Source organism: Hippichthys cyanospilos, chromosome 19 (genome assembly GCF_059441005.1).
Source record: "Hippichthys cyanospilos isolate Australia breed blue-spotted pipefish chromosome 19, RoL_Hcya_1.0, whole genome shotgun sequence".
Classification (NCBI taxonomy): domain Eukaryota; kingdom Metazoa; phylum Chordata; class Actinopteri; order Syngnathiformes; family Syngnathidae; genus Hippichthys; species Hippichthys cyanospilos.
Window position 1 is genome coordinate 15,119,308 of NC_142387.1, and position 27,455 is coordinate 15,146,762.

Genomic DNA, 27,455 nt, shown 5'->3' on the forward strand with positions numbered 1-27,455 from the left:
TATGAGCGAGTATATAGTATAAGTACCGTATTTTCCGCACTATAAGGCACACCTAAAAGCCTTAATTTTTTTTTTAAAGCTGATGGTGCGCCTTATAATCAGATGCGCCTTATATATGGATCAATATTGAGATTGGTAGATGGGAAATGAAGTGATAAAGTAAGCTTTACCTGTTTCTTTTGTGTGTTTACACTTGACCAAGGTTGCTCATATTGGCATTGAGTTATGATGCTATTGAGAGTTTAGAGTTATTATTTGAGTTATTATTGTTATTACTTTGAGTATTACTATAATGTGATGGAAAAGGTTTTAAAATATGTAATTAATTGAGGGTGCGCCTTATAATCCAGTGCGCCTTATATATGGAAAAAGCTTTAAAATGTCGTGAATTGGGGGTGCGCTTTATAATCTGGTGCGCCTTATATATGGAAAACAGTCTTACAATATGTAATTAATTGAGGGAGCGCCTTATAATCCAGTGCGCCTTATAGTGTGGAATAATATAAATATAAATATCAATCAATCAATCAATCAAATTTTATTTATATAGCCCTAAATCACCGAAGTCTCAAAGGGCTTCACAGAATGAAAAGAGGTCATACAGAGACATCTTTTCAATGTAAGGTACACAACAGCATCCCCTGTCAAAGCTCCCAGAAGGGGAAGGAAAAACTCAAAAACCCCAATTTGGGGAAAATCAGAAACCTCCAGAAGGGACCACAGGTGGGAGGAGCCCCCTTCCAGGCCCACAGGTTGAAGTGGATGCTGCATGTACCGAACACAGAAACAATATAAATTACAGAAAACATATTGTGCTATATAGTGCAGTGATGTCTTGACAGCAGGCAAAGCCATTGGGCAGGAACCATCCCGCATTCCAGCCAGGTGGACCGCAGACGGCTAGACTCCTAACCCTAACCCCGACTCCTAACTCCTAAAATATATATAAAAGTACCTGGATGAAATGTTTCCACTTAAAAAACAAAATGGGTCTTTGGGATCGAATGAGTTTACAAAAAAAAAAAAAAAAACACATACAAGACATCCATCAGTGTCATTTAGCGGTAAAGTTTCCAAGCTTCTTTAAAGGAGAGCCAGGCATCAGTAAACGCTGTCGCTAAGTGGATTCCCTGACGGTGATAACGGTGATACGTGCTGCTCATTATTGGTGCACTCTGTCCACAGGCTGCCTCGCATAACAAACAGCAACTACTAACCGAAAGTGGCGGCCAGACGAGGTGAGATAACGCACACACAGATAAATCTTCTTTTATGCCGGAGGTGTCCGGTGCGAGTCCTTGGGTTTCGCTCTCGTGTGTCGCGGCAGCTGTCACATGCTGTCGATGCATAATTGAGGCCGTCTGGCCGGCGAGCGGCTGGAGTCATGTCCTGCTTTATCTCAGCCAGGAGGGCCGACTTTTGTATTAATTCACGGCAATCAATCATAATGATGTAGGTTATCATCATCGTTGCGATGATGAAGAGCTCAAGTCAAAGGGAGTCGTTTTGCAAGCTGTTGTGGAATGAATTACTCTTAGATATACAGTAACCAGTGTTCTTATTCCAGTTCCACCTGCGAACGAAAAAAAATCTGTGATAATACTGTACCTTTATCAGTCAAACGGCGCAACAGGGTTCAAAAAAGTCGGTTAAAAAAAGCCGGACAAACAGACTCAGTGACTGCTTTTTCCCCTGTTAATATTCTAAATAATGACAAAATAAAAACATATTGAGAAAAAAACTGCACCATGTGAAACTGTAATCTTTAATCTATGATACTTGTTTTATCTATTTACCTTTATTAAATATGCACCACTGGAGAATATATTCTGTAGGTATACATATAATGTTAGTCATACATATTGTGTATATATTTATAAGGCGGCCATTTTGCTCCCTATCTGTTGACTCACGGCTCGCCTGTTTTCTGAGTTTTGGCCATGCGATATTGCAAGATGCGCGATGATGATGTGCGAGGTCGTAACCTGTTGTCGTTTTCAACAAAATGGCCGCTCCGATGGATAAAAATGGATGAATCTTGTTATTTCATTTATATTCCACCAGTGCAATATTAATCAGAATGGCATGTTTAAATGTTGCCATTTATACTCAATTGTGATGCTTCGATAGCTGAGCATGCTAACGGAATTAATTCAAGTCATGCTTACATCAAGGCACCAATAAATGTGGAAATATTGTCCTAAAACAAGAGAAAAATGCCGCTGGTGTGAGGCAGCCTAACCAGCTTTCCTTTGGGAATGAATGGTCGTCTATATGGGGAAAGGCTCATGCCGCAACAGTGGCTAATTCCCGCTAATCCCAGCGCGCCTCCTACTTTCCAATGGTGGCCTCGCTCGCCGTCAGATTAGCCGGTTTCCTCGCTCCCGGGCCGAGCCGCCAGGAACGGGCCCGCTCGCTGTCCAAATGGGGCTGTTCGGACAAGCGTGTAAGTTAGCGTCTCGCTTTTGTGCCGCTCTTGCGCTTTTGTGATTGACTTGCTTTTTAGCTGCCGGGATGCAAGGCGGCTTTAGCATTCACGGATTTCATTTGTTCCCAGAGTTAACGGCATAAGAGTCAGACAAGGAACCTATTGGTGTGTTTTTTTTTCCCTATTTTTGTGTGTGTTATGGTGGCGTGAGCAGGAAGCTATGCTAGCTAATCTCACAGAGGACGCTAAGCACCGGTGTCTCCTTACATCCCTAAAAACAAGTGCTTTTCTACGTACTTTTTCCACATACTTTTAACTTCGTCCTACACATGAGCCGAGACCCCGTTCGTTTCCACTTTTATTGAAGGTCAGAGGTCACCGAATGGCGGTAAGATAGGTAGGGTAAAAAGGTAAACATTTAGTATTAGAATTTATAGAAATAAAGTGTTGCTTTTCTGTGTTGGGAGAAATCAGTGTCTTCATATGAATGAATATCATAAATGGCTTATTAGAATGTATGTAAATCACAAGATAATTGCCTGAAAAAAGTCTCTCAGGACAATTATGATTTTAAACCATTTTAATTCTATTATGCACGATAAACATTTTAAAGGAATTTTTTTTCAGTGATGTAAATCTACTGATTTTAAATCAGTCTGAACTAAATGTATACCTTTCATTTAATGTTGAGACTCCTTAAAGAAACGTAAATAAACGTCTTTATGAATGAATGTATTTATCACCAAACCCTATTAATAACATCATTCATTGTCATTTAAGCACATTTATTTCCAAACCAGCAGCCCTTCGCGTTAATCTCTAATTCACCCATTCAATCCCAAAGACGGATTTTTACGTGTTTTTACATCCAGACATTCAGTCCCAGGAATTGATGCTTTTTTTTTTTTTTTTTTGACTGAAAAGGGTTCTATATAAGGCAGGTACTAAGTTATTACTTTGGATACTTGGATAATTAAGCATGAAAGTAATCTATTACTTTAAAAATCCAAGTACTATAGTAACCACAGTTACTATATATATATATATATAAATTTCAAACACGTCAGTGACCCCCAGTTGTAGTTGACGATGTTCTCGTGTTTGGCGCCAGCACTTTTGGATATTGTCGTGTTCAGTGATGGAATAAAAGCGTGGAAACGTGTCACCCCGAAGCTCCTAATTCAACCCCCAACTGTGCATCTGCCGGGGGATTATCCTCTATTTACAGCTGATGTGCTTCTAGGTTAATTCCCCAAACACAACCGCAGGAGAACATGTCTTTTCCAAAGACAACTTTTGGACAGCCCTCCATGCGTTTTTCAGCCAATTTGCATTTGACGGTCGCTTCAGAAGATTTCTTTTGTTCTTGCGCAGGAGATCCCTCCTCAAAATGTTTCCACAATCTGGGAAATCGATCGTTTTCGACAACTTCCCGGATCCCACCGACACCTGGGAGATCATCGAGACTATCGGGAAGGGGACCTACGGCAAAGTTTACAAGGTGCTCAACAAGGAGGACGGAAGCAAAGCCGCCGTCAAGATTTTGGATCCGATTCACGTGAGCGCTCCCATCTGTGATCATTACAGTTGCAGTATTTTGTCCAATGGAAAGAAGCGATAGAAGGCACCAGGGAGCTGAAATTTCACCCAGATGGTTTGAAGTTCAAAATGACACGACCACTTAGTTACCACACTACAAGGAGTATGCCGTCCATTGGCTAAAATACTGGGAGAAAAATGTGGAAGGAAATGAGCCCAAAACGATCAAAAAGCCGCGTTGTTTTGCAGGATATCGACGAGGAGATCGAGGCTGAATACAACATCCTCAAGGCTCTTTCCGACCACGCAAATGTCGTCAAATTCTACGGGATGTTCTACAAGAAGGATGTGAAATGTGGAGATCAGCTGTGGCTCGTGCTGGAGGTGACTAATGCTCCCTAGCTAGTTTTTGGCTAGTTTAATATTTAGTATAATATTCGTCATTTTAACCAATAGTGTTCAAACGTCACGGTTTACATTTTTTTTATCCCCGAAAGACCGTCACAGGAAAGTCACGTAACAGCAACGCCTACCCCAATTTCATGTATGTGACATGTATGTGGTGGGGGAGGGGGTGGGGTGTGAGCGGATGCATGCAGGACTGACTGTGAGACACTCCTATTTCTATATTGCCATTTTGCACTTCTAGTTGTCTGTATGCCGTAAACATTCTAAAATGACGAAATGTGACGAAATTTTAGCACTGGTAGTCCCGTTGCGGCCGTGGCCTCGATTCTTGGCGGCCCGGCTTGACATTTGCCCGGCGGCGTGCAGACGGGCGAAAGCGCGGCGATTAAAGGTCTGATTGTTGCTGGTGCCGCGTCTGGCCAAGTTTGCGCCGCTCCGCTTATAGCTGGCTGCCGATTACGTAAGGCTAAGCCCGGCGGGGGGTGGAGGTAAGGATGCGAGTGGCAGAGTCGACCTGTCGGCCACCTGCGGGATTTGATTGCAAGCCAGTTGGCACGGCGGCAGTGCTTTCATGGGAGGGGGGTCTCTCGTATGTCATTGCTTCCCTGTTGAGTCGATTGTGGAACGTAGGGCAGAAATTGAAATGGATTTGATTTTAGTTGCAGTTTATACCTGTCAATGGTAGTGAATGCGTCGTTTTTATATATTTGATTCTTTATTATCCAGGACTATTTTGTTATAACCACTCATTATGCTGTTTCTTGACTTACCATAGATGCCCCCCCCCCCAGCATGAATTATTGTCTTTATTTTGTGAGTGTGAGTTTTGACACTTTTGGATACATATTCACACGCTTGGGTCATATTGACCCCAGAATATTCTTGCTTTTCTGAGGGGGTCAAAAGGGAATAATAATATTTGTCAGTTGGCAGGATTACACCCCCCCCCCCCCCACCCCCCCCAAAAAAAAATTCTGAAACATCTGGGTAATTAAACTTCATCCCTGGTTAATTTGACCCAATATGTTAATACCGTTCCAGATGAACAAATATGAAACGCAAATATACATTAAATATTGTCTTTACTTTGTGAGTGTGTTTCCAAATTTAAAAAAAAAAAAAAAAAATTGACACTGTTAGATACATATTCACACCCCTGGGTCATACTGACCCGGATGTATTATTTCTGTTTTTGAGAAATTAACATAAATCACTGGTTAAAGAAAATATCGGATTTGGATTTTGCGCATTTCTGACAAGTTTGGATGACTAAATAGGCCTCGGGTCAAAATGACCCGGGGACATTATTCGATCAAATCGAACAGGGGGTTTAAAGAAAACATTATCTTGAATGAAAAATGTGCATAATGGCCAGTCAGAACGGAGCCGTCGATCTCGTCGAAAGACCTGTGATGTTTGCGCATTGATGTTTTGCGCAACTAAAGGAGACGTCCCTCCCGCCTTGCGCGTCTTCATCTCTCATATTTCATCCCCCGCCGCCGCCGCCGCCGCCGCCAAATGTCAAAACTGTAATGGAGGTCAAGCTGGGAGCACAAACACACACGGCCGGGGAGATGTTGCTTTTATTTGTTTTTCCTTTTCTTCTCGTCTGAGCTAATAAATCACCCTGCGGACAGCTGATCAACTTGATTGATGACGACGGCAAATATGATGTTAAATCTACATGATTCGCTTGAAAATGTCTTAGTCTTGTTCTGGTTGCGCTTTTGTTGGTGTAAGCCTGTAATGGCTTTTATCTGTGTGGTATTTGTTGGTTACCTCTGCCAAGGAAATGTCGTTGCCCAGTTTGATATTTTCCAGGTGATTTACAGTCAAACACATTTGTGTAGAGAGAGAGACTAAAACCTTGTACAAAACCAATACGACATTTAAACAGTTAAGTTGGAAGGTTTTTTGTGTGAAACCAATTTTTCTCTTTTATTGAAACGAAATATTAGCTCTATATATCATTGCCCCCTGGTGGCTACTAAACAAACAACAACAAAAAAAACGTTCTAAGCCCCATTGGATTATAAAGTGCAGGTCTCAAATCATGAGAAAAAAGTTGCGGTTTATGCTCTGAAATTCACGGTATTTATCTTACTCACATTTTTTTCTCATGCACTAGAAAGAAACTTTATAAACCCCACTGGATTATAAAGCCCAGGTCTCAAATCATAAGAAAAAAGTTGCGGTTTATGCTCTGAAATTTACGGTATTTATCTTACTCACATTTTTTTCTCATGCACTAGAAAGAAATTTTATAAACCCCACTGGATTATAAAGCCCAGGTCTCAAATCATGAGAAAAAAGTCGCGGCTTATGCTCTGAAATTTGTATCTTACTCACATTTTTTTTCTCATGCACTAGAATAGAAGCTAAATCCATTGCGCAACCATTCCCTTAAAATAAAACGCTCAATGTCGCTTTTGTTATTTTTACTGTCAATTTGCACAGCTTCTCTGCCTCATTTGCATGTTTCCTCCCCAAACTTTCGCTAAATCTGCTATAGTTTAATCCCGTGTCTGAATTTCCTGCCTTTGGCTGAAGGATGGGGGGGGGGGGGGGGGGGGGGGGGGGGGCTGGAGTGCATGCACATGACGTTTAGCGATGAGGAGGATTTGCTCGCTAGCTCTCCATGGATACTATCCCCTTCTTCTCTTTATGGCTTCCCCCCCCTCCCCCTCCCCTCCTAAAGCGTAATTTGAACCGAGGCAAATGCAGCCCGCTCATTAGGAACGAGCCGCATCCTCCACTTTTCTTTCCTCATTCACGAAGCGGGATGAGAGCGGCGCACTTTCATGTGTCCCGTGCACTCCAATTGAGCGGGCGGGCAGCTGCAAAGTGCTTCAAAGAAAGCGGCCACGGGGCCCCGCTTTTATTCTGTAATCAGAAATCAAAACCCGATGATTTACATGCGCGTATCACAAAAGGAGGCAAAGCTTCCAGGCCGGCCTTTCAAAAAGGTGCGCGGCCATGAAAAAAATGAGTTAGGGTTCAAAAATGCAGTTAAAATAAACACGCTCATCAAAGTCGGGTGAGTCATCCGCTCGCGCCACTTTGATGGACCGCCGCCGCATTTGCATGACTGAAACCGGCGCCCGATCCATCTGATTGGACACGGAAAATATGCGCTTCGGCTTTTAAGATGCGCCGTCTGCGGGCCGCCGAACTTTCGGGCAAACGGGTCGACTTTGAGCCAAAAGCGAATCGGACACGCACAAAAATCAGCCATAAATTAAAATAATTGGGGAAAAAAGGGGTTATCGATTTAACACTCCTTAAAAATAAGTTTATTATAAAACTGATCTCGACATCAAAGGCATTTTACATCAAAAGGAAAGCATTGAAAGAAGGTGTCAGGGAGCTGAAATTTCACCCAGATGGTGACGATATGTCAAAAATTCAAATAGTTATCACACTACCGGCGTGCCATCAATTAGCTAAAATAATCAATCAATAATCAATAAAATAATGAATATACAGAGTTCAAATAATTATTTTTCACCCTTTGTTTTGCGTTTTTCAATTTATGTCGGCAACTCAGGATCATGCATTTCAAGACAGGATTAACTTTTCAAAACGGATTTTCAATTGCTGTTTAGGACATGTTTTCATGTCTGGGTATGGCTTGCAGGATACGGTTTTAAGATACTGCAAAATTCAAATTTAGGTTTCAAGCCAGGTTCAGCGTTTAAAATTTGGGTTAGGTTTTCTAATATGGGTTTTAAGCTTTTAAAATTTCTAGCCTGTTTATTGTCTCAATTTAGCCCTTCAAGCTAGGTTTAGCGTTTCTTACGAGTTATAAGTTATAAGGTTATGGTTTTAAGATTGAAAATCTGCTTAAGGTTTTAAATCAGGGTTAAAAAAGTTCCAAACTATCTTGTGAATTTTAAAACAGGATTACAGGTTTGAATTTTGCTTTCTGCTTCGTAATAGCGTTCCAGGAAATAGATTTTCTCCTCGCTAGCTTCACCCAGCACATGTACGGTCTAATTACGCTTTTGTTGTTCAAGAGCGGCAAATGCTTGTAATTATAAAAGAACACATAACGAGCTGGAGGAAAGTTTGCCGTTTCCCAGCTGAAGACGCTCATTGAAATGCCGAGCGCGCGCGCCGACGTGTTGACAAAACAAACGCGCAATTTTTCACCATTTCTGTTCCGCCTCCCTGCGCCGTGATCCAAGCGTCTTATTTTCCCTTTCACCTTCAGCATCCCCCCCCCCAAAAAAAAAAACAAGCTCTAAATGGGGGGTATTATCGTTTCCACGGCAACCAAAGGGGTCATTTTCCGTCATTTTGCAAGAGGGTGGGCGGCTTGCGGTTGACGGCGCCGTGGCACAATAGCGACAAACGCACGGCCATGTGGAATATTTAGGCCGCCTCGTCATCAGATTTGGACTTTCTTCTCCTCCCACTAAGCCGCCCGGAAAAAAGATAAGCGGCTAAAGAACAACTTTGTCCCATCTTGGCGTCAAAATCGCCTGCTCGGGCCCACCTGATGCTTCTGAGAGATGGCCCAGATTTGATCACAAGCGCTGAATTGCATTTTTTTTTTTTAATGTGAAAGGAGAAAGATTTAAATGTGAAATCAAATTTTCCATTGGGAATGAATGGTGACTTTTTTGGGGCGGAAAATTGACGTTTATTTTTGAGAAAATGAATTTTCAGAATATTCCTAAGGGGAAAATAAATGTGAAATGTCTATTCTCCCATTGGAAATGAATGGTAAATTTTTGGGTGAAAAACTGAGAATTCATCAAAAGTTTTGGAACCCTTAAAGCGAGAATTTAAAGGTGAATGTTTTGAGATTTTTTTTTTGAGGACATTTTTGGAACGTTGAAAATCCTTCCTAAGCCTGCAATGTCTCTTTTTTTAGCTTTGCAATGGCGGCTCGGTGACGGATTTGGCCAAAGGCATGTTGAAGAGGGGGGAGCGCATGGACGAAGCCATAATTGCCTTCATCCTGCATGAGGCCCTCATGGTGAGCTTTCAAACACCTCAATGTAAACGCTTTTCAATGCCCGTGTACGAGTCTGCCCTTTGACACTGTAGAGATAACACTGAGAAAGAAATTGCTTGCTGTTCCATTTCATTTGCTCTTAATTTGAAAAGAAAGTTCAACTGTTCCCGCCACGGCATGAAAACACGTAAAATTAGATTTGCCGATTTCCAGAAACCCTGTTAAAATCTGTGAACCACTGTACCAATGAACTGGATTGTCTTACAAATAACAACAAATATTACAATATTATATCGTCTCTGGACAGAAGATAAAAACAAGCATCCCCACGGTCAGGTGCCTAAAAAAAACCCCCACCTGTGTTTTGATAGGGTCTCCAGCACCTGCATGTCAATCACACCATCCACAGGGACGTCAAAGGCAACAACATCCTGCTGACCACGTACGGGGGCATCAAACTGGTGGACTTTGGTACGTGACGCACCCTAAAGGCATCACATGAGACTTCCTGATAGCTGGGAACATGGTAGACTTAATAAAAAAACAAAGGCAGTTCCCTTTTTTCATTCCAAGTAAAAGCTGCCCATTTGTAAGCATGTGTAGGTTTGCATTTAATCTTAAAAGCTTTTCGCCCCCGGAACATACAAATAACAACGTGTGCGTGTGTGTGTATGCACTCTTGGTTTTTGCAGCAATGCGGGGACCAAATCCCGAATTCATGATCTTTGTGGGGACCTCTTGGACGTTTGGGGACTATTTGGTGGACCTTTTTTTTGAGCAAGTTTTCTTAAGGTTAGGCCCTAACCTCGACCGAACCCTAAGGGTTTGGCGAGTCGGTCTGCGGGGTTCGGCGGAGATTCTGCTGATTTGCGCGCCAACAAGGTTAACAACCACTGCGTTATGCTTCGGCAATCTGTTGTAATGTTTAAGTTTAGGGACTAGGAAATGCAATATTTCAATGAGATGTCCCCACTATGATAGAAAACCCCCTTGTGCTTGTGTGAGAGCGATGTAAACGCAGCTTAATGGAATCTCTTAATATGTGAAGTTGCTAGAAAAAAGCATTTCCGAGAGTCACTCATCCTACTCTCCGAGGCTTATGGGAAAAGTTTGCAGCGCTAGTGCCAGAAATGCGGAGGAGTTTTGCCAAGCGCTTTGGCATTCACTCATCTTGAAGTACATCAAGTACAGTCAAGCCGTATGCCTCTGCGTAACACATCATTTTGAAGCGTTTTTTTTATATATATATATATACATATATATATATATATATATATATATATATATAATTTTTTACGGCATAGAGGCAAATTTCAAGTTGTGCGTCTTCTACGTTGTACCCCGTTGTGCCCAGAAAAGTGCTTGCTAGCAATGAGGTCTACTGGTTTGTTGTAGTTCAGAGCAAAAAGAGGCAGAGAAGGTCCCCAATTGATTTCACTCATTGTTGTTGCTCCCACAATGCCAAGGCAAAAAATTGATACTTTTACAGTATTGTTTTATTACCATATAATCCATGCAAATTTCAGTTTTCCTCTCTATGATATTTTGCATTATATGTTAGCATTAAGCTAGTGGGATTTCATTTAGTTTAAAGTCTCTTCAGGGCAAATTTTCTTTAATTTATTTCGTCCTCTGTGAAAGCAGGATGTGAAATTAAAATAAGGTTTTGCAAACGTCGTCTTTGAAAAACAACTATCAATATTTTTACCTACTTTCTGGCATTTCTGGCCAAACGATATTTGATTCATAATCTTCAAAAAAAGTTTTCTATTTTCCGACTCTCATTAAAATGATAGAATTGAAAATTATTTTAAGATATAATTAATTGATTATTTGACCAAAAATGTAAAATAATTATTAGTTGCAACCTTAAAGTGTTTTGTTTTGTTGTGTGCTATCATATGTTTTAAAATAACATCCGTTTGAAAATGTATTCATAATTACTGAAGCAACAATGCTAATTTACGTTTTGTTCTCTGCATAATAAAGGTTAGGATTGAGAATTTAAGAATGGCTGTGGAAAATGTGATCATTTTTTTCGACTGCATAAAAAAAAGAACTGTCAAAAGCGCCCTTATCTCCCTGAAAACACTGTTAGCATTTTAGCATGTTTGGCTAGCATTGATATTCAGGCCCTTGCTGGGTGAAATATTCACAATGTTCGCTTGCAGTAAAATAGATTTTTTTGGGTGGGGGGGCGCACAATCACGCGCGGCAATTGCGACGCCTCCAATGCGTCGTCCTTCATCAAGGACGCCGGCGGGCAGTCAAGTGGGCCGATAAGGCGCTGCATCATGGGGGTTTGTCTCGTACCTGCGAGGGCCTGAAAATGGAGCGGCGTCAGTCGTGCGGCCAGAGGAGCTTGACAGAACTGACGCTTATCTGCAACCGGTGGCGTCCAATCGCAGCCGGTCAGGACATTGCGAGTCAGCAGGGAGAAACCAAACGTGAGCGTTTGGTCGGGCGGGCGCCGAACTGCGTCACGGAGGGATTAATCTTCCCGCCCCCGCCCAACCCGGTTGGAGGAGCGTATAGAGCCCCCGTTGTGACTCATCACCACAACTGCACAAAATAGAAATGGAGGGGGCTTATGAATATTCTAATGAACCGTTATGGTAAATCTGCATGATGATTATGTATTTATTGTATACTGTATAGCAATCACACGTTATCACACCAGCTTTAATTTTAGGTTTCATCTGTTTTGTCTTTGTGAAACGAAGGTTTACGGATCAAAAGAGCTGGTATTAGTCGGGAAAAAAATGATATTGAAGTCAACTGATTAGCACGTTTTGATGACCTTAATGAAACTACAGCTTGGGGGCCAAATGCGGCCCGTTGAGCTTTTTAATCCGGCCCACCGAACATGAAGAAATTATTAGTCAGGAGGAGAGTGATAATGTTAATATCCTGAAAGATAGCGGTGCTTTAAAACGGTAACTCTTAGCAATAATTTAAAATATTTTCTTCATTTAATTTTCAGTTTAATCCCTGGGGGAAATTTTGACGGGCTTTTAGATGTTTTTGATGAGGGATATCAAAGGAAAAACACACAAAAAAATACACTGCTAAAATATTGCATAGATTGTCCAAACATGTCGCCTTTCAATATGCCATCCTTTCTAAATGCTTGAAAATGTGAGGTCGAGAGGTGCACCCAATAGGTGTCAAATTTAGCCCATGTTGGGCTCGTTTACTGCCAATTAAAATGGGAAATGTTGTCAATTTTGAATATATTGGAAACCTAATGTTTCATCATGCATTTCTACCGATTGTTGCGTTAATCCTTTCAACGTCAACTTGTGAACAGGGTGCAATAGAAAATTTTGTGTTGAGACCCCAAAACCACCAGGGGGTGCTAGCGTACAACTTAGGACATTTTCAAGCCTTTCAATGACTTAACTGAGTGGCTTAGCCTGACACCCATAATGCAAAGTTCTTTTTATACATTGTGGGACTTGTAGTAGACAAAAGGCTAACATTAGATCAGCCTATTCGCATCTTGGATACCTGCAGCATTGAATAGATGTTAACAATTTTTTTTTCGAAACCTTTAAACAACGTATATATCCGTCAATGGCAGTGAATGAGGCATTATGATTATACATTTATATTGTGCCGTTGAAGGTGCTCTACGACTTAATAAAACAGAACTCCAACCACATGGTTTCAAGTTTTCTTGAAAAGGTTGTTCCATTTTGCAATTTAAAGCAAGACATCATTTGCATGTCAAATGTTCCTTAAGGATTGCATGCAATTGTTTTCTTTTCTTGGTTTCCATAGTAACTGATTTCCCTTCGCTGTAAGACATCTTCTTGCGTGTGTGTGTGTGTGTGTGTGTGTGCTCCCCGGCAGGTGTTTCCGCCCAGCTGACCAACACTCGCCTGAGGAGAAACACTTCAGTCGGAACGCCCTTTTGGATGGCGCCCGAGGTGCGTTTTCCCTCTCTTGGCTTTCCGCCACATTAGCCTTCGGAGCACATTTATTTATCACTATGAGTTGAAGGTGTCTGTAAAGCAGACAGAGAAAAGTATACAGCATATTTTCAGCTTCAAAATATTCAACAAACATTATCATTTTGAGTAAAGTCTGCGATTGTTATGCTAGCATAAACCTAGACAGGCTAACAATGTTAGCATCCATGGTAGGGTAATTTTACAGGTCTAAACAGTTGCTACTTGTACAAATTGTGCCTCCAGGAAAATAATTAAACATTTTGTATTCATAAACAAAATCTAAACCACATCATTTGGAATGGCAAAAGTCTGCTAGCTTAATGCTAACATGTAATCGAGAAACAGTTGTTAGCTTCAGTATAAAGTAAATACGAGTATTTTAAAGTAAACAAATTTCAAATACAAATTTTTACCTTCCTGTCACAAAGAACAAAAAATAAACGTGCGTCCTAATACTACCTATTGAATTACGTAATTCACAAACAGGCACTTTAGTTTACATTGGCTGTAAGACGATTTTGCATGCTGTGCAAATGCGTCGCAACACAGCCTGCCGGACTTTGTCTTCGCCGGGTTTTAGTCTGATTTGAATCGGACGCTCGTCGTCCACAAAACCTCCAAGAAAGCATTGAATGAAGTCCACCTGGAAACGCAGGATGAAATAATTCCTTCTTCTTGTGGGGTATGGCAACATTTATTTGCCTTGCTTAACTATTAATCTTTTGTGGTAAGTCTTACAATATAATAGGCTTAAATTTGCAACAGAACAGTTATTGTGTTATATTTTTTTGTAAGACTCACCATTATGAGTGTACTTACGATGTTAGTCACATTGTTTTTGTACCGCAGCTATTTAAAACTCACTTATTCGCAGTACTTGTACTCTTTCCTGTTACTAATATATATGTATATGTGTGTATGTGTGTATATATGTATGTATATGTGTGTATATATATATATATATGTGTGTGTGTGTGTGTGTGTGTGTGTGTGTGTGTGTGTGTGTGTGTGTGTATATATCTGTATGTATATAATATATATATAAAAATATATACATATATGTATGTGTGTGTGTGTGTGTGTGTGTGTGTGTGTGTGTGTGTGTGTGTGTATTTATTTTTCTAGGTGATAGCATGTGAACAGCAACTGGACTCCACCTACGATGCCCGCTGCGACGTCTGGTCCCTTGGCATCACCGCCATCGAGCTAGGCGACGGAGACCCGCCCCTTTCTGAGCTCCATCCAATGAGAGCGCTCTTCAAAATACCCCGGTGAACCGCCGCCCACCCTGTTGCTGTCGTATATTATCGCCAATATTATTCCGAAGCGTTCTGATTGTCCTTGAAGCTATCATGTTTTTGGGGAGAAATTGACTATTGTCAGAAAATCAGACACTCATGCACTGATATCTGAGACGTCAATTTAAGTACAGGAACAAATTATCCGCGCTTGTTTTTTTTTGTCAGCACCGGTGATTTGTGGGCAGTTTTGTCGCATGGCTTGGTGACTGCGTGAAAGCCCCGTGAGCACTTCGCTGTCACTGCCAGTTTCACGGTGCAGCTCGCTGTCACATGCTCTCTCACACACACGCGCACTCACACACACACATGTACGGGGGGTTCTATCATAGTGGGGACATCATATTGCCATAATCCATTTCTTAGCCCCTAACTCTAACCTTAACCATTACAAAAGATTGCGTAACCCTCACTCTTACCTTAACCTTAACCCTAACCTAGTTCAAACCTATACTTGAGAAACCGAGACCCTCAAAAAGAGGTCTGATCTTGTGGGGTCCACTAAGATGATCCCTACAAGTCTAAGAAGTCCCCACAAAGACCGTATAACCCAGGATTTTCTCCCCAGCATGTAGCAAAAACCGAGGTCGCACACACGGGTGGGTTTTCTATGATAATGAGGACATGCCGTTGACTTAATGCATTTCCTAGCCTTTAACCTTAACCTCAAGCATTAAAACAGATTGCCGAACTCTGACTCTAACCTCAACCAAATCAAACCCAAGTCTTGACTCTCAAAATGAGATCTGAACTTGCGGGGGTCTACCAAAATGGTCCCCACAATTCCTAAAACCTTGTAGATAAAACCAAGGGTACACACACAAACCCATACACACAAATGTGCTTGCTGCGTGACTCCCGCGCGTCACGCCGCTTTGGCCGACTCTCTGTGACGGCTGCGTTGGACCTTCAGGCTTCAGCTCGTCACCTCTCCGCTTTTATTTCATCAAGCTTGGCGGTGGACGCACTCGAGGCTTTCATGTCACCACCATCACCCGCCCCGCTTAATTGACAGTCTTTTATTCCCCCCGTGTGTGTAATTCACTATTAACTTTTTTTTTAAAGAACCTTAAAATGCTCTTAACCGAGAACCCAAATTGACGGCGAACGTTCCAGCCCGTTGTGCAGCGCTAATCTTCACCCGTGGCTTTTAGCTTTTGGCAACATTAGCGCGCGGGATCGTGCCGCACAAAGCAAATGAATCGAGTGTTGTGAGCGGTGGCTGTAAAAACAAGACGGCCGCCTCATTTTCATTCACCGGTGGGCGTTTTTCTCGCCGATAAGAAAGGAGCTCTTAAGAGCTCCTGACGTCTCCTTTGGACACGTCGTGTGATTAAATAGAAGCAGCCCTTCCGCTCGTTAGGCCAATTTAGCGCCGTCTTCGCAGGCGGGGTGAAAAAGCCCCCCGCGTGCATTATGGTGGGCCCGCCGCCCGCACCTGCGCTACTTGTACAACCGGAGTAGAAATTGCTGTAAATTAGCTGCCCTTTCTCCCCACAGAGGCTTTTGGTTACACTGAAATCAACGGCGCATGTATGTGATTATACACGGAACCGGGAGTGATCATTTTATAAATAGTTTTACCTTTCCCACAAGATTTAAACACATTGGAACATTAAAACGCGCTAAACCCTCATGTGGTATTTCGGCTTTTAACGTTAAAGGGAAAGCATTGGCGCTAGGGAGCTGAAATCTCACCCGGATAGTGACAACGTGCCAAAGTTGAAACCATTTAGTTATGATACCTAGCAGATGTCTGCCATTCCTTGGCTAAAATACAATGAGAATGACGTGGAAGAAAATAACCAAAATATACCGCGCAAGGGTTAAATTTGCCTTTATGTGACTGAGTTTGTTTATTTGAACAGAAACCCTCCGCCCACCCTCCAGCAACCCGAGTTGTGGTCTGATAACTTTAACGACTTCATCGGCAAGTGAGTGAGGATTTCTTTCGGACTTAGGCGAGAAAACTAAAACTGTCTTTTAGTCTTCTTTGTATTTGACGCAAGTCACAAGCAAATTTGAAGGAACAAGTGAAAGGAAGATTCTGGCTAAATGCTTTTTTCTTTTTCCCATTACAAGCACAATTTTCGATACTTGCCCTACTCGTAATGCGGTCGGTCCCGCAGGTGTCTCATCAAGGACTTCGAGCTGCGCCCGAACGTGGCGGACCTCCTCCGGCACGTCTTCATCAGGCAGACTGCGGGCAAGGAGAAAATGCTGCAGAAACAACTCATTGAACTTATCGATCTCAACCAGCAAATAGGAGCGGTTGAGAAGACAAGGTACTGTCCTCCGTTCAGAAATCGGAAAAGAATCAGCGGCCTGACGATTAGAGCGTTATGAAGCGCTTATTTCAACACAGACGATGCAATGATCATGTTTCTGTTATTTTAAGCCATCACGGAAAAACAGACAGAAGCAGAGACAGTAATGAAAGGTAACAAAACTTCTGCTGCAGATGTGTCGTCACCCCATGTAGAGACTTTTATAAAAGTACTAGATAGAATCTTTAGTTCAATTATATGATCGGTGACACGATTGTCGTTGGTCCGACTCATACTGACGACAGGTTTTCTTTCTACGTATTTTTCAGAATATCAGACGCAACTTTTTTCTTATGATTTGAGCCCTGTGGCTCATAGTCCGCTGTGCTTTATTTGCAGTTTTGGTTCGGTTGTTTGTTTGTTTTGTTTTGTTGTTAGCTACCATGAGACAATCCACCTGTAAAAAAAAAAAATTATATATGTGTTCAAGGTGTCAATTTATGGAGAAACTATTAAATAGAAATGAGAAACGCTAAAAAAATATAGTTGTAAAAAAATAAAAATTAAGTATTCATTGAGTTAGATGTAAATTTGTGTGTTCATTTTATACGTATAATTTTATTTATTAATTTGATAAAAAAAATATTTTACATAAGATTAAAACTTCCAAATATCATTGTGTGCATGCTAATACTACAGAAAAAGCACGATCAAAGATATCACTTGACACGGTTTGAGATGGCAATCAGATTTCGTCATCTACAGTGTCAGTACATCACTCGCATGAAGGTAAACATTTTTTTATATCTTCTCATGGGATTACACGAAAAAATTTAATCGTACGTATGTAAAGGATGTTAAGGAATTTTGTGTGTAATCTGATAGGTAATCACATTTTTGTTGCAATCTTGTTGCACGTCGCAGGCATGAACGCATCCATACCAAAAAAGGCAGCAACACGAAGACGGATCGGGATGAGGGTGACGATCTCGCCGCTTTGGAAGTTCTCGACGAGGTAGCGAAAAATTGCGTTGGCTGTCATTTTTCCCGTCACGCTGATGCACGTTTAATGTCAGAATTCCAAGCGTCGTCTTTGACGCGAAAGCCATTTATCATGACTGTGGATGATAGATACGGCCCGGCGGATATTTGCGTCATCCTTCATCGTGAGAGCCTCCATGTCGCTCCCATTTTTTTCGAATCGAAGATAACAGATTGCAAATGAATTTGCAGTCCAAAGCGCTTGTTTTTCTCGGGACGTGACTCTCACCGATCCTTGGTTTCTTTTGCAGGATTCGGTCAGCGAGCAGCTGCAGGAACGCTACGTCCGAGATCAGATCTACACCTACGTGGGCGACATCCTCATCGCCGTCAACCCCTTCCACAAAATGAACATTTACGCTCCTCAGGTTCCCTCCTTTTACGCTCTTAATGGGAACCGAAAACCCCCCGTGGAAAATGAAATCCGCAAATGCGTATGAAAGTACCAGAATTTGTAAAATATGTATTCATACTCTATATTTGAGACAATGTGTAACGTATTTTCCACACTATAAGGCGCACCGGATTATAAGGCGCACCCTCAATTGACGACATATTTTAAAACCTTTTCCATATACAAGGCGCACCGGACTATAAGGCGCACCCTCAATTAATGACATTTTAAAACTTTTTCCATATATAAGGCGCACCGGATTATAAGGCGCACCCTCAATTAATGACATTTTAAAACTTTTTCCATATATAAGGCGCACCGGATTATAAGGCGCACCCTCAATGAATGACATAATTTAAAATTTTTCAATCGCAATATAGTAATACTCAAAGTAATAACAATAATAACTCAAATAATTACTGTAAACTCTCAACCTTGTTCAACTGTAAACACACAAAAGAAACAGGTAAAGATTACTGTATCAGTTCATCTCAATATTGATCCGTATATAAGGCGCACCGGATTATAAGGCGCACCATTATATTTCTTAAATAAAATTAAGGCTTTTAGGTGCGCCTTATAGTGCGGAAAATGCGGTAATTGTGGACCAAAATGTATTGCAGATGTGAATCAATTGATCAGTTTTCTCTCCTCATGTCTCGATAGTACAGTAAAATGTACGTGGGTGCAAAGCGGACGGCCAACCCGCCGCACATCTTCGCCGTGGCCGACATCGCCTACCAGTCCATGGTGTCGTACAATTCCGATCAGGTGACGCCCCCCCCCCCCCCCCCCCCCCCCCCCCCCAAGCGTATTTTGCCGTTTGAAGTGACGGGACGCAACCCGCACGCAGTGCATCGTGATCAGCGGCGAGAGCGGAGCGGGGAAAACGGAAAGCGCCCACTTGCTCGTGCAGCAGCTCACCCTCTTGGGCAAGGTGAGGAAGGCGGTGGAAAAAGTACTCGAGTATTGTTGAAGTACTAGTTCCGAAATGTACTTAGTTATTCAAAGTAAAATCGTTTTTTTTTTAGTCATGTCAACTACAGTGTATAAATACCGTAAATTTTGAAAAATAAATAGTAATGGAGTATTTGTACTCGATTACTTTGCCTCACTGATTTTGGTGTGAAATAAAATCTTTTCTTTGCATTCAAATTAGTCTTAGTAAAACAAGCAAAAAGTCCAATACAAATACAATTTATCATTATTCTGAATATTATTGTGTTCAATTGACAGCAAGAGGCAAAATGGCCGCCCCCTGAGATGGATCGTAAAACGGATTAATTTTGCTGCCTAATTCATATTCCACAAACGCAGGATTACTCACAGTCTCATGTTTAGACTAGATGTTGTAAACAAATCCAGTTGAAGTCTCTCTTGAAGTCAAATCCAGGCAAATGTTGCCAGCGCTTCTTTTTCTTCTCCAGGCCAACAACCAATCCCTCCAGGAGAAGATCCTGCTGCTCAACAGCCTGGTGGAGGCCTTCGGAAACGCCTGCACGGCCATCAACGACAACTCCAGTCGTTTCGGCAAGTACCTGGAAATGAAATTCAGCGCTGGAGGAACGGTGGTGGGCGCCAAGATATCCGAGTACCTGCTGGAGAAATCCCGGGTCATCCATCAGGCTGTGTAAATATTACTTTTGGGCGGATATAGTTTAGTTTGCTTTGAGTGGACCGTATTTTCGGAGCCCGATTACTCCGAGTAATTCATTTCTAATTGGCGGGGATTTATGTCGATGTTCGTGATGCTTGTATGTTTCCACAGGGGCGAGAAGAACTTCCACATCTTCTACTACATCTATGCAGGCCTGGCTGACAGGAAGAAGCTGGCCCACTATAAACTGTCTGACAGCAAAACACCAAAGTACCTCTTTCAATACCATAGCTATATTTTTACCTTTTTTTTTTAACTCATTCATTCCCAAAGACTTGTTTTTCAGTTTTTTTAAGAGATCGCATTCAATCCGAGTTGCTACTTTCCATTTCTTTCCATTTTATTCAAGTGTTTAGCTGAAGGATGCTCTAAAAGTGGCCAGTACTAAATAATCAATTACCATTGGTAATTATCAGTTACTTTAGGTAATTAAATAGTAAAATAATTGATTACCTTTGGTGGTTTTTAAAAAATAAACAATTACTTTGGGGAATTATGTGCTACAGTGCCTGTTTTTCCTTAGGTAATTAACTACTAAATTAAATGACTACTTAATGTGCTAAAGTAATTTAGCACCCTGGCTTAAAAATAACTAATAATTTCAGATTAAAAAAAAAAAAGCAATTTGACTTAACTTTACTGGTTTGTTTTTCCTAAAACAACCTAAAAAAAATAGATCACATTGGCACCAATACTGGGTTAGTTCTTTTTTTTTGACCCATAATTGTGTTTTTTCTAACCAAAGAGTTTGTTTTTTTTTTAATTCCCCATATATGGACTGTTTAAATGACTGGTGGAAAAAAAAAGCAAAGGACGTGGACACAAATAGACGTTTAACCACTGTAATTTCCCTCTCCCGACGCTTCCTGTGTGGCGCGCAGGTATCTGTGTAACGAGCACATTAAACTGGGGCCCGACATTGTGAGCAACACCTCCTACAAGGAGCACTTTGACGCAGTGGAGCAGTGTTTCAAAGTCATCGGATTCTCCCTGGAGGTAAACGTGGCTCCCCCGCAACCTACGGCCGCCTTTTCGACAAGGAACGTCCAAAAGGACAAAAGCGCTCTCACTTGCGCCGCGCTGGCTAATGAATCGCTGATTGATTTTGGATTTGACGGGAGAAAAATTCAATGCCGTAGGAACTTTCAAGCTAAACTAGAGATAGCGATACTGATTTTTGACCGTATTTTCCGTACTATAAAAGCCTTCAATTTTGTCAAAAGCTGACGGTGCGCCTTATAATAGGGTGCGCCTTATACAGAGCATAAACTGCGAGTTTTCATTTTTGTGTGTTAAAACTGAACATGTTTGAAACCTGATCTGCTCCAATTAGAGGTAATTTATATGGGGGGTAAAAACCTGAGTTTTTGTAAAAGAAAGCGTGATTTTGTCAAATAAATATGGAAACTGTTTTTAAATCAACAAAGCAATATATTTTTTTTTAATGTAATCAAGAGTTATTTTTTTCTTCAGATGGGACTTTCCACAAATTATCTTTATTCTTCATATCCGATTGTATTTTAATAAAGTTTGTCTGACTCATCTGGTTGGTTTATTGACATACGCTTTAGCGCATAATGCAACCCCAACTGTAGCTTCTATTCTATGTGCCATATAATGCGGTGCCGTCTAATCTTTTAGCAGCGTTTTGAATGAAGTTGCATTGCAGGAGCTGGGCAGCGTGTACAGCACCTTGGCGGCCATCCTCAACTCGGGCGACATCGAGTTCTCGCCGGTGGTCTCCGAGCACCAGACGGACAAGAGCAACATCGCCAATATGTCCATCCTGGAAAACGGTCAGCAAGACACTTGCATTCACCGCTAGATGAGCGCGGTTATTGACTTTTTTTTTTTTTTTGACCCTGGCCCCAGTGGCGTCCTTGCTGTGCATCCGCTCGGACGAGCTCCAGGAAGCCTTGACCTCCCACTGCGTGGTGGCCCGGGGCGAGACCATCGTCCGGCCCAACACGGTGGAGAAGGCGGCGGAGGTGAGGGACGCCATGAGCAAGGCGCTCTACGGTCGCCTCTTCAGCTGGATCGTCAACCGAATCAACGCGCTGCTGCGGCCCGACGGCCAACTGGGGTGAGCCCCCCGCCCCCGCCCCCGCCCCCGCCCCCGCCCCCGCCCCCGCCCCCTGGATTTCATCCGCTGACCGACCTCCGTCCCCTAGGGAGGACGACAAGGGCTTGAACATCGGCATCCTGGACATCTTCGGCTTTGAGAACTTCAAGAGGAACTCCTTTGAGCAGCTGTGCATCAACATCGCTAACGAGCAGATCCAATTTTATTTTAACCAGCACATCTTCGCCTGGGAGCAGGTAGCGTCCATGCATATATATAATAAACACAGATATTTATCATATTTTTTGGGGCTCGAGGAGGCTCTCAAATAGGCTGGGGTTAATGAACATAAAAATGAGTCATTTGGAGTCCTTGAACAAATGTTAAAAAGTACTCTGCCTTTTCATTGGCCACAGAGCGGGGCTCACGGGGGGGGGGAGTCGAGGGGGATGGGGCGCCCCCGGGGGAGGGCAGAGAACGGTTTGTTAATGTTAAATTATTTGCTCTCACCCCCGGAGAGCGCCTATAAATCAGCCTAAACGAGGCTCAATTAGGTGGGGGGACGCCAAGCAATAGATTTGAAATCCACTCTTGGGGCTTCTTGTTGGCGCCGGGCCCAGACATACATTTGTCCTATACTGTCACCATATACACTTGAGCAGAAGGGACTTGTTAGCGGCTTCGTTGGAAATGCATCGCTCATCTATTCGTGCCCAGCCGGATCAAACCTTTTTTCATTATTGCGGCAGAGCTCGTGCGCTAGCAAGTCGATTGGTTCTTAATATAAGGCGGTGTTTCTCAACTATATTTTGCCACGCCCCCCTAGAAAAGAGAAAACTTTTCGCGAAAACAAAGCCTTTTTCCTGGGATCATATTTGAGAAGCACTGATATAAGGGGACACGGAGCGAGTGAGATCTCCGGCTCGCGTGCAGGACGAGTACCTGAACGAGGACGTGGACGCCCGCGTCATCGAGTACGAGGACAACCGGCCGCTGCTGGATCTGTTCTTGCAGAAGCCGATGGGCATGCTGTCCCTCTTGGACGAGGAGAGTCGCTTCCCGCGGGCCACCGATCGGACGCTCGTCGGTGGGTTCCTCCTCGGAATTTCCCAAATCTCTCCTCGGTTTCTCACGTAAGCCCGATCTTTGCAGAGAAATTTCAAGATAACCTCAAGACCAAAAGCTTCTGGAGGCCAAAGAGAATCGACCTGGGTTTTGGGATTCATCACTATGCTGGAAAGGTACGTTAAGATATTGTAGGCGGCTACTTTTAATTCATTTTTCATAATTTTTTTTTTTTTTTTTTCAAGTTTTGATAAAGCAGTGTCTAAAAATGGCTGGTATTAATCAACTCAATTACTTTAGTAATTAATTCCTTTTTCCCTAAAGTAATCCATTACCTCAGTACCTAAAATTGTTACTTTTGTACTTCAATACCTAAATAGTTAATTACTTTGGTACTGGATTACCAGCTATCAGTCAGTTTTAGACCATCCTCTCGCAAAATACTTGAAAAAAAAAATTTCTAACAATGCCCCTGTCCATACTGTAATGTTTTTATTTTTGAAGAAGAAAACATTTATGTAAATAGTAAATGTAGAATGAGCTGAACAAATGGGGACCTCGTTGCAAGCCTTGGGGTGCTCCACAAAAGAATTTCACAATATTATTAGGTGTGAAAACAATTCTCATGATTTTTTGACACCTGCAATCCAAAATTTCAGGTGATCTACAATGCCGCGGGCTTCCTGGCCAAGAATCGAGACACGCTGTCGGCGGATATCGTCCTCCTGCTCAGGTCCTCGGAGAACGAGCTGGTTCGCAAACTTGTCACCCATCCCCTCACCAAAACAGGTGAGTACAGTTGCTAAAATGTTGAATTTCAATTTGGATTTTAGTGACATTTGTCTTGTTTCATGTTCCATTTAGTTTGCTCTTAATTTGAAAAGTAAACTATATTGTTCTTGTCAAAGCATCGAAAGGCATTAGGTTTGCTGATACTTGCAGAAACCCTGCTAAAATCTCACGTACCCACTAAAGTACCTTCATTTTCACAATTTCCCCAGGCAACCTCGCCCATACCAAAGGCAAAGCCATCAACACCCTCCTCACCCCCCGCACCCCTACGCGCACCCTCACTTTCGCCAAGGTACTAGCGCACTCGATTCTGCATTATTTCGCCACAAAAGGTTTTTTCGTTTTCCACTTCTCAGTCGTTTGCTTTATTTTCCAAACTAAAAGTGAAAGCTTCTGATTTGTTTCTCCCCCTTTTTCCTCCCCCGCTGTTGCTGCATTTCTGCGGTAAAGATGGGCGTGCTTACCTTGTACAGTTCCTTTACTTTCACTGAGGTAACAATTCATTTCACTTATTTCCTTTCTATTTATAAAAAATTGCTTCGCACCCTACACCCAGTATTCTCTGCCCATAATCCTTGTGCAGTATTTTTCCCAATCCTTTGATCAAAGAGAAAGCATTGAAATAAGACACCAGGGAGCTGAAATTTCACCCAGGTGGTGACATCATGTCAAAGCTTGAAACGGCACCACCAAATTAGTTATCAGTGCCATTCCTTGGCTAAATTACTGCAAGAATGATGTTGAAGAATTTGTCCAAAAAAATGGACACAATACTGCTCAAGGGTTAAAGAACATGTCCTCGCATTTGGCTCACTGTCATGTTGAGCTTGCTGGATTTCCAAAAGCAAATCAGCTCTTTTGTTGTGCGCTTTCTGCTTTTTGCGCGTATCTTTTGCAGCCTTCTGGCAATTTTGAGCTGACGGCTGACAAAAAATGTTTCCTTGATGTGTCGTCTCTCGCTGCCACTGTACAATATCAGATGGTGATTGGCTGGGTTTTTTGTTTTTTTTTTTAAATCCACCTTCAATTGAAATGTATACTGGCAATAAATAGGGGTTCACTGAATGCCATTAAAAAAAATAATAAAAAAGGCTTGGTAATGCTATATTAGCCCGCTGTGCTAATCAAATCACCGAGCCAGTTCATGTGATGTTTTAAAACTTGGACAATAAACTACAAATGGTTATTATTATTATCACTATTTTTTGACAAATGTTATTTTTATTCATCTAGCCAGTTGACGCCGATGCGCCCTACCATCCTCGAGAGACCACCAACATGAGAACGCAGACTGTTGCTTCCTACTTCAGAGTAAGATGAAATCCATATTCACTCATTTTACAATTCTTAGTCACAACACTGATCTTTTGGAAACCTTGCTTTTTTAAATGTATTTTATTTGTATTAAAGGGCCTAGCTCTTGCTGTTTTTTTACACATTTCACATGTAAATATATACCTATAAATTACATATGAGTTATATAGTAACTAACCAGGAAGTGAAACATCCTGTTTACTGAAGCGGCACCTTTCACCGTGTGGCTGCCTCGCCCCCTTCATGACGTCGTTCAATGCCAGCCGGCATCGCAACAATCATCCATCCGTCATCTTCACTGCTCATCCCCATGAGGCTCGAGGATGATAGAGACAATACTAATGGAGTGAATAACAGGGTCAAAAACAGCCCTGTTGTACTGATATTAAAATGCAAAACAGTGTCAAGCCACCACTCTCACTAACACGCATTCCTCCTATTAAATCAATACCTGTGGGAACCCAGTATTTATAACGATAGTTGTGCCTGCGGATGAATTATGTTGATTGTCCGGCTGTGCTTCCAAACACACATTTTCTCCGCTTTGGCTTTTTCTACAGTAAAACAAAGTAATAAATGAAACATTGCTGTTTACTTGGCCTTGCTTGGCCGACTCGATGCAAAATTTCTCCTCCTCAACTTCGGAACCAAAATGAAACTAAAAGATATGGGAAAGGTCGGAGTGTATTTACTCTCGCACGGGCGGTACGAGGTGTAGGGGAGGTACGAAATACTTCTGTCATGAGCTTTCATCAGGTCATATTTGTCTATAACTTTTGCCTTCTCCTTTTAGTACTCCCTGATGGATCTTCTATCCAAGATGGTGGCGGGGCAACCCCACTTTGTGCGCTGCATCAAACCCAACAACGACAGGCAACCCAATAAGTTCGACAGGGAGAAGGTTCTGATCCAGCTGCGCTACACGGGAATCCTGGAGACGGCCAAGATCCGTCGGCAGGGCTACTCGCACCGCATCCCCTTCGCTAATTTCCTCAAGAGGTCCCCCCTGACGCCCGTTCTCGACCGGGCGCTCGTTTCGCGTCCGACTGATGACGATTGGTTGTTGCAGGTATCACATGGTGGCATTTCGTGCTGACGAGGAGCCCGCCGTCACTCCCGAGACGTGCGCTACCATCTTGGAGAAAGCCAAGTTGGAGAACTGGGCCATGGGCAAGACAAAGGTAGTAGTCGTTAGGATATTGTACAGTTCCAGTCAAGTCAAAAACTTGAAAACATCTTCATATCCACATGCTATCAAATACTGTATAAGGCAGAGGTTATGCTATTTATTTGCCAAATAAAAGTTCAGCACACCACAAATCTATATCCATGCTTCTTAATGACATCAGAGCAACAATACATTTTACCTTTCAAATTAGAAGTAAATTAATTATAACATGAAGTACCTCACAAGAGCCTCCCTCACAAAAATGCGTGTGCCTTTATTTAAGTATTAAGATGGATATGTATTGTCATTTTTGTCAGAATTTTCAAGCAGAATATAGAATGTCTAGACTGTAAAGTGTAAACTAGTATCTGGGATTGAATGTCTGGACTGTAAAAACGTAAAAATACGTCTTTGGGATTGAATGAGTTAATCACTACATTTATACTTAATTCTGTTAGCCTGCCAATGGCATTCTGCATTATATTTTAGCAGTGGGCTAAAAAAAACCTTCTTGCAAACAAAGCATAAGGTTTGATTGAAAATGTCACACTAATTTTGTTTCATCTAGGTTTTTCTCAAGTACTACCACGTGGAGCATCTGAATCTAATGGTACAGCAGGCCACGCAGCGCATCGTGCTGCTCCAGGCCTGCGTCCGAGGCTGGCTGGGCTCCAGACGCTACCGCCGACTGTTGAAGGAGCGAGAGCGCAGCGCTCTGGTGCTGCAATCGGGTCAGTCGGCTTTCATGACCTCTACCCCCTTAGCGTTCATTAGCGTTCCGTCATTCTTCCGCTTTCATGTCCAGCTTACAGAGGCTATCAAGTGCGAAAGCGAGTCTCCGATGACAAGAAGAAAGTGGAGACCTTTGTGGTACAGTTCCAAGCCGGTAAGAGCCACCTGGAATGGGATGAAGCGCATTTTCCTGCGATTGTCATGTGTGGTACCGTTAGTCTGCAGAGGCTATCTTGCCAAAAAGAAGTTCAAGGAGTTGGTGGAGCAAAAGCACCGAGCCGCAAGCAAGATTCAGGCACACTACAGAGGGCACAAAGACAGGAAGAGTTTCAAAAGGAAACGGTGTGAAAATTAAACCAGTCATTTTTGTC

The 27,455-nt window shown here is 42.3% G+C and overlaps 1 protein-coding gene across 1 annotated transcript in view; it reads left to right on the plus strand.

Moving 5' to 3' along the window:
* The first annotated feature begins 2,350 nt into the window (after positions 1–2,350).
* myo3a (myosin IIIA) overlaps positions 2,351–27,455 on the plus strand; it is a 33,253-nt gene continuing 8,148 nt past the window's right edge. The window contains exons 1-31 of the mRNA XM_088401692.1: positions 2,351–2,446; positions 3,803–3,986; positions 4,217–4,351; positions 9,255–9,359; positions 9,710–9,809; positions 13,194–13,270; positions 14,420–14,565; positions 16,461–16,526; positions 16,722–16,877; positions 16,991–17,032; positions 17,784–17,874; positions 18,152–18,268; positions 18,961–19,065; positions 19,148–19,231; positions 19,722–19,924; positions 20,063–20,161; positions 20,833–20,947; positions 21,621–21,747; positions 21,824–22,034; positions 22,123–22,270; positions 22,947–23,100; positions 23,166–23,254; positions 23,738–23,867; positions 24,080–24,162; positions 24,321–24,362; positions 25,104–25,181; positions 25,978–26,183; positions 26,254–26,365; positions 26,921–27,083; positions 27,158–27,238; positions 27,303–27,426. Coding sequence (XP_088257818.1) covers positions 3,819–3,986; positions 4,217–4,351; positions 9,255–9,359; positions 9,710–9,809; positions 13,194–13,270; positions 14,420–14,565; positions 16,461–16,526; positions 16,722–16,877; positions 16,991–17,032; positions 17,784–17,874; positions 18,152–18,268; positions 18,961–19,065; positions 19,148–19,231; positions 19,722–19,924; positions 20,063–20,161; positions 20,833–20,947; positions 21,621–21,747; positions 21,824–22,034; positions 22,123–22,270; positions 22,947–23,100; positions 23,166–23,254; positions 23,738–23,867; positions 24,080–24,162; positions 24,321–24,362; positions 25,104–25,181; positions 25,978–26,183; positions 26,254–26,365; positions 26,921–27,083; positions 27,158–27,238; positions 27,303–27,426 — 3,557 coding nt within the window. The 5' untranslated portion in view covers positions 2,351–2,446; positions 3,803–3,818. The remainder of the gene's footprint in view (positions 2,447–3,802; positions 3,987–4,216; positions 4,352–9,254; positions 9,360–9,709; positions 9,810–13,193; positions 13,271–14,419; positions 14,566–16,460; positions 16,527–16,721; positions 16,878–16,990; positions 17,033–17,783; positions 17,875–18,151; positions 18,269–18,960; positions 19,066–19,147; positions 19,232–19,721; positions 19,925–20,062; positions 20,162–20,832; positions 20,948–21,620; positions 21,748–21,823; positions 22,035–22,122; positions 22,271–22,946; positions 23,101–23,165; positions 23,255–23,737; positions 23,868–24,079; positions 24,163–24,320; positions 24,363–25,103; positions 25,182–25,977; positions 26,184–26,253; positions 26,366–26,920; positions 27,084–27,157; positions 27,239–27,302; positions 27,427–27,455) is intronic.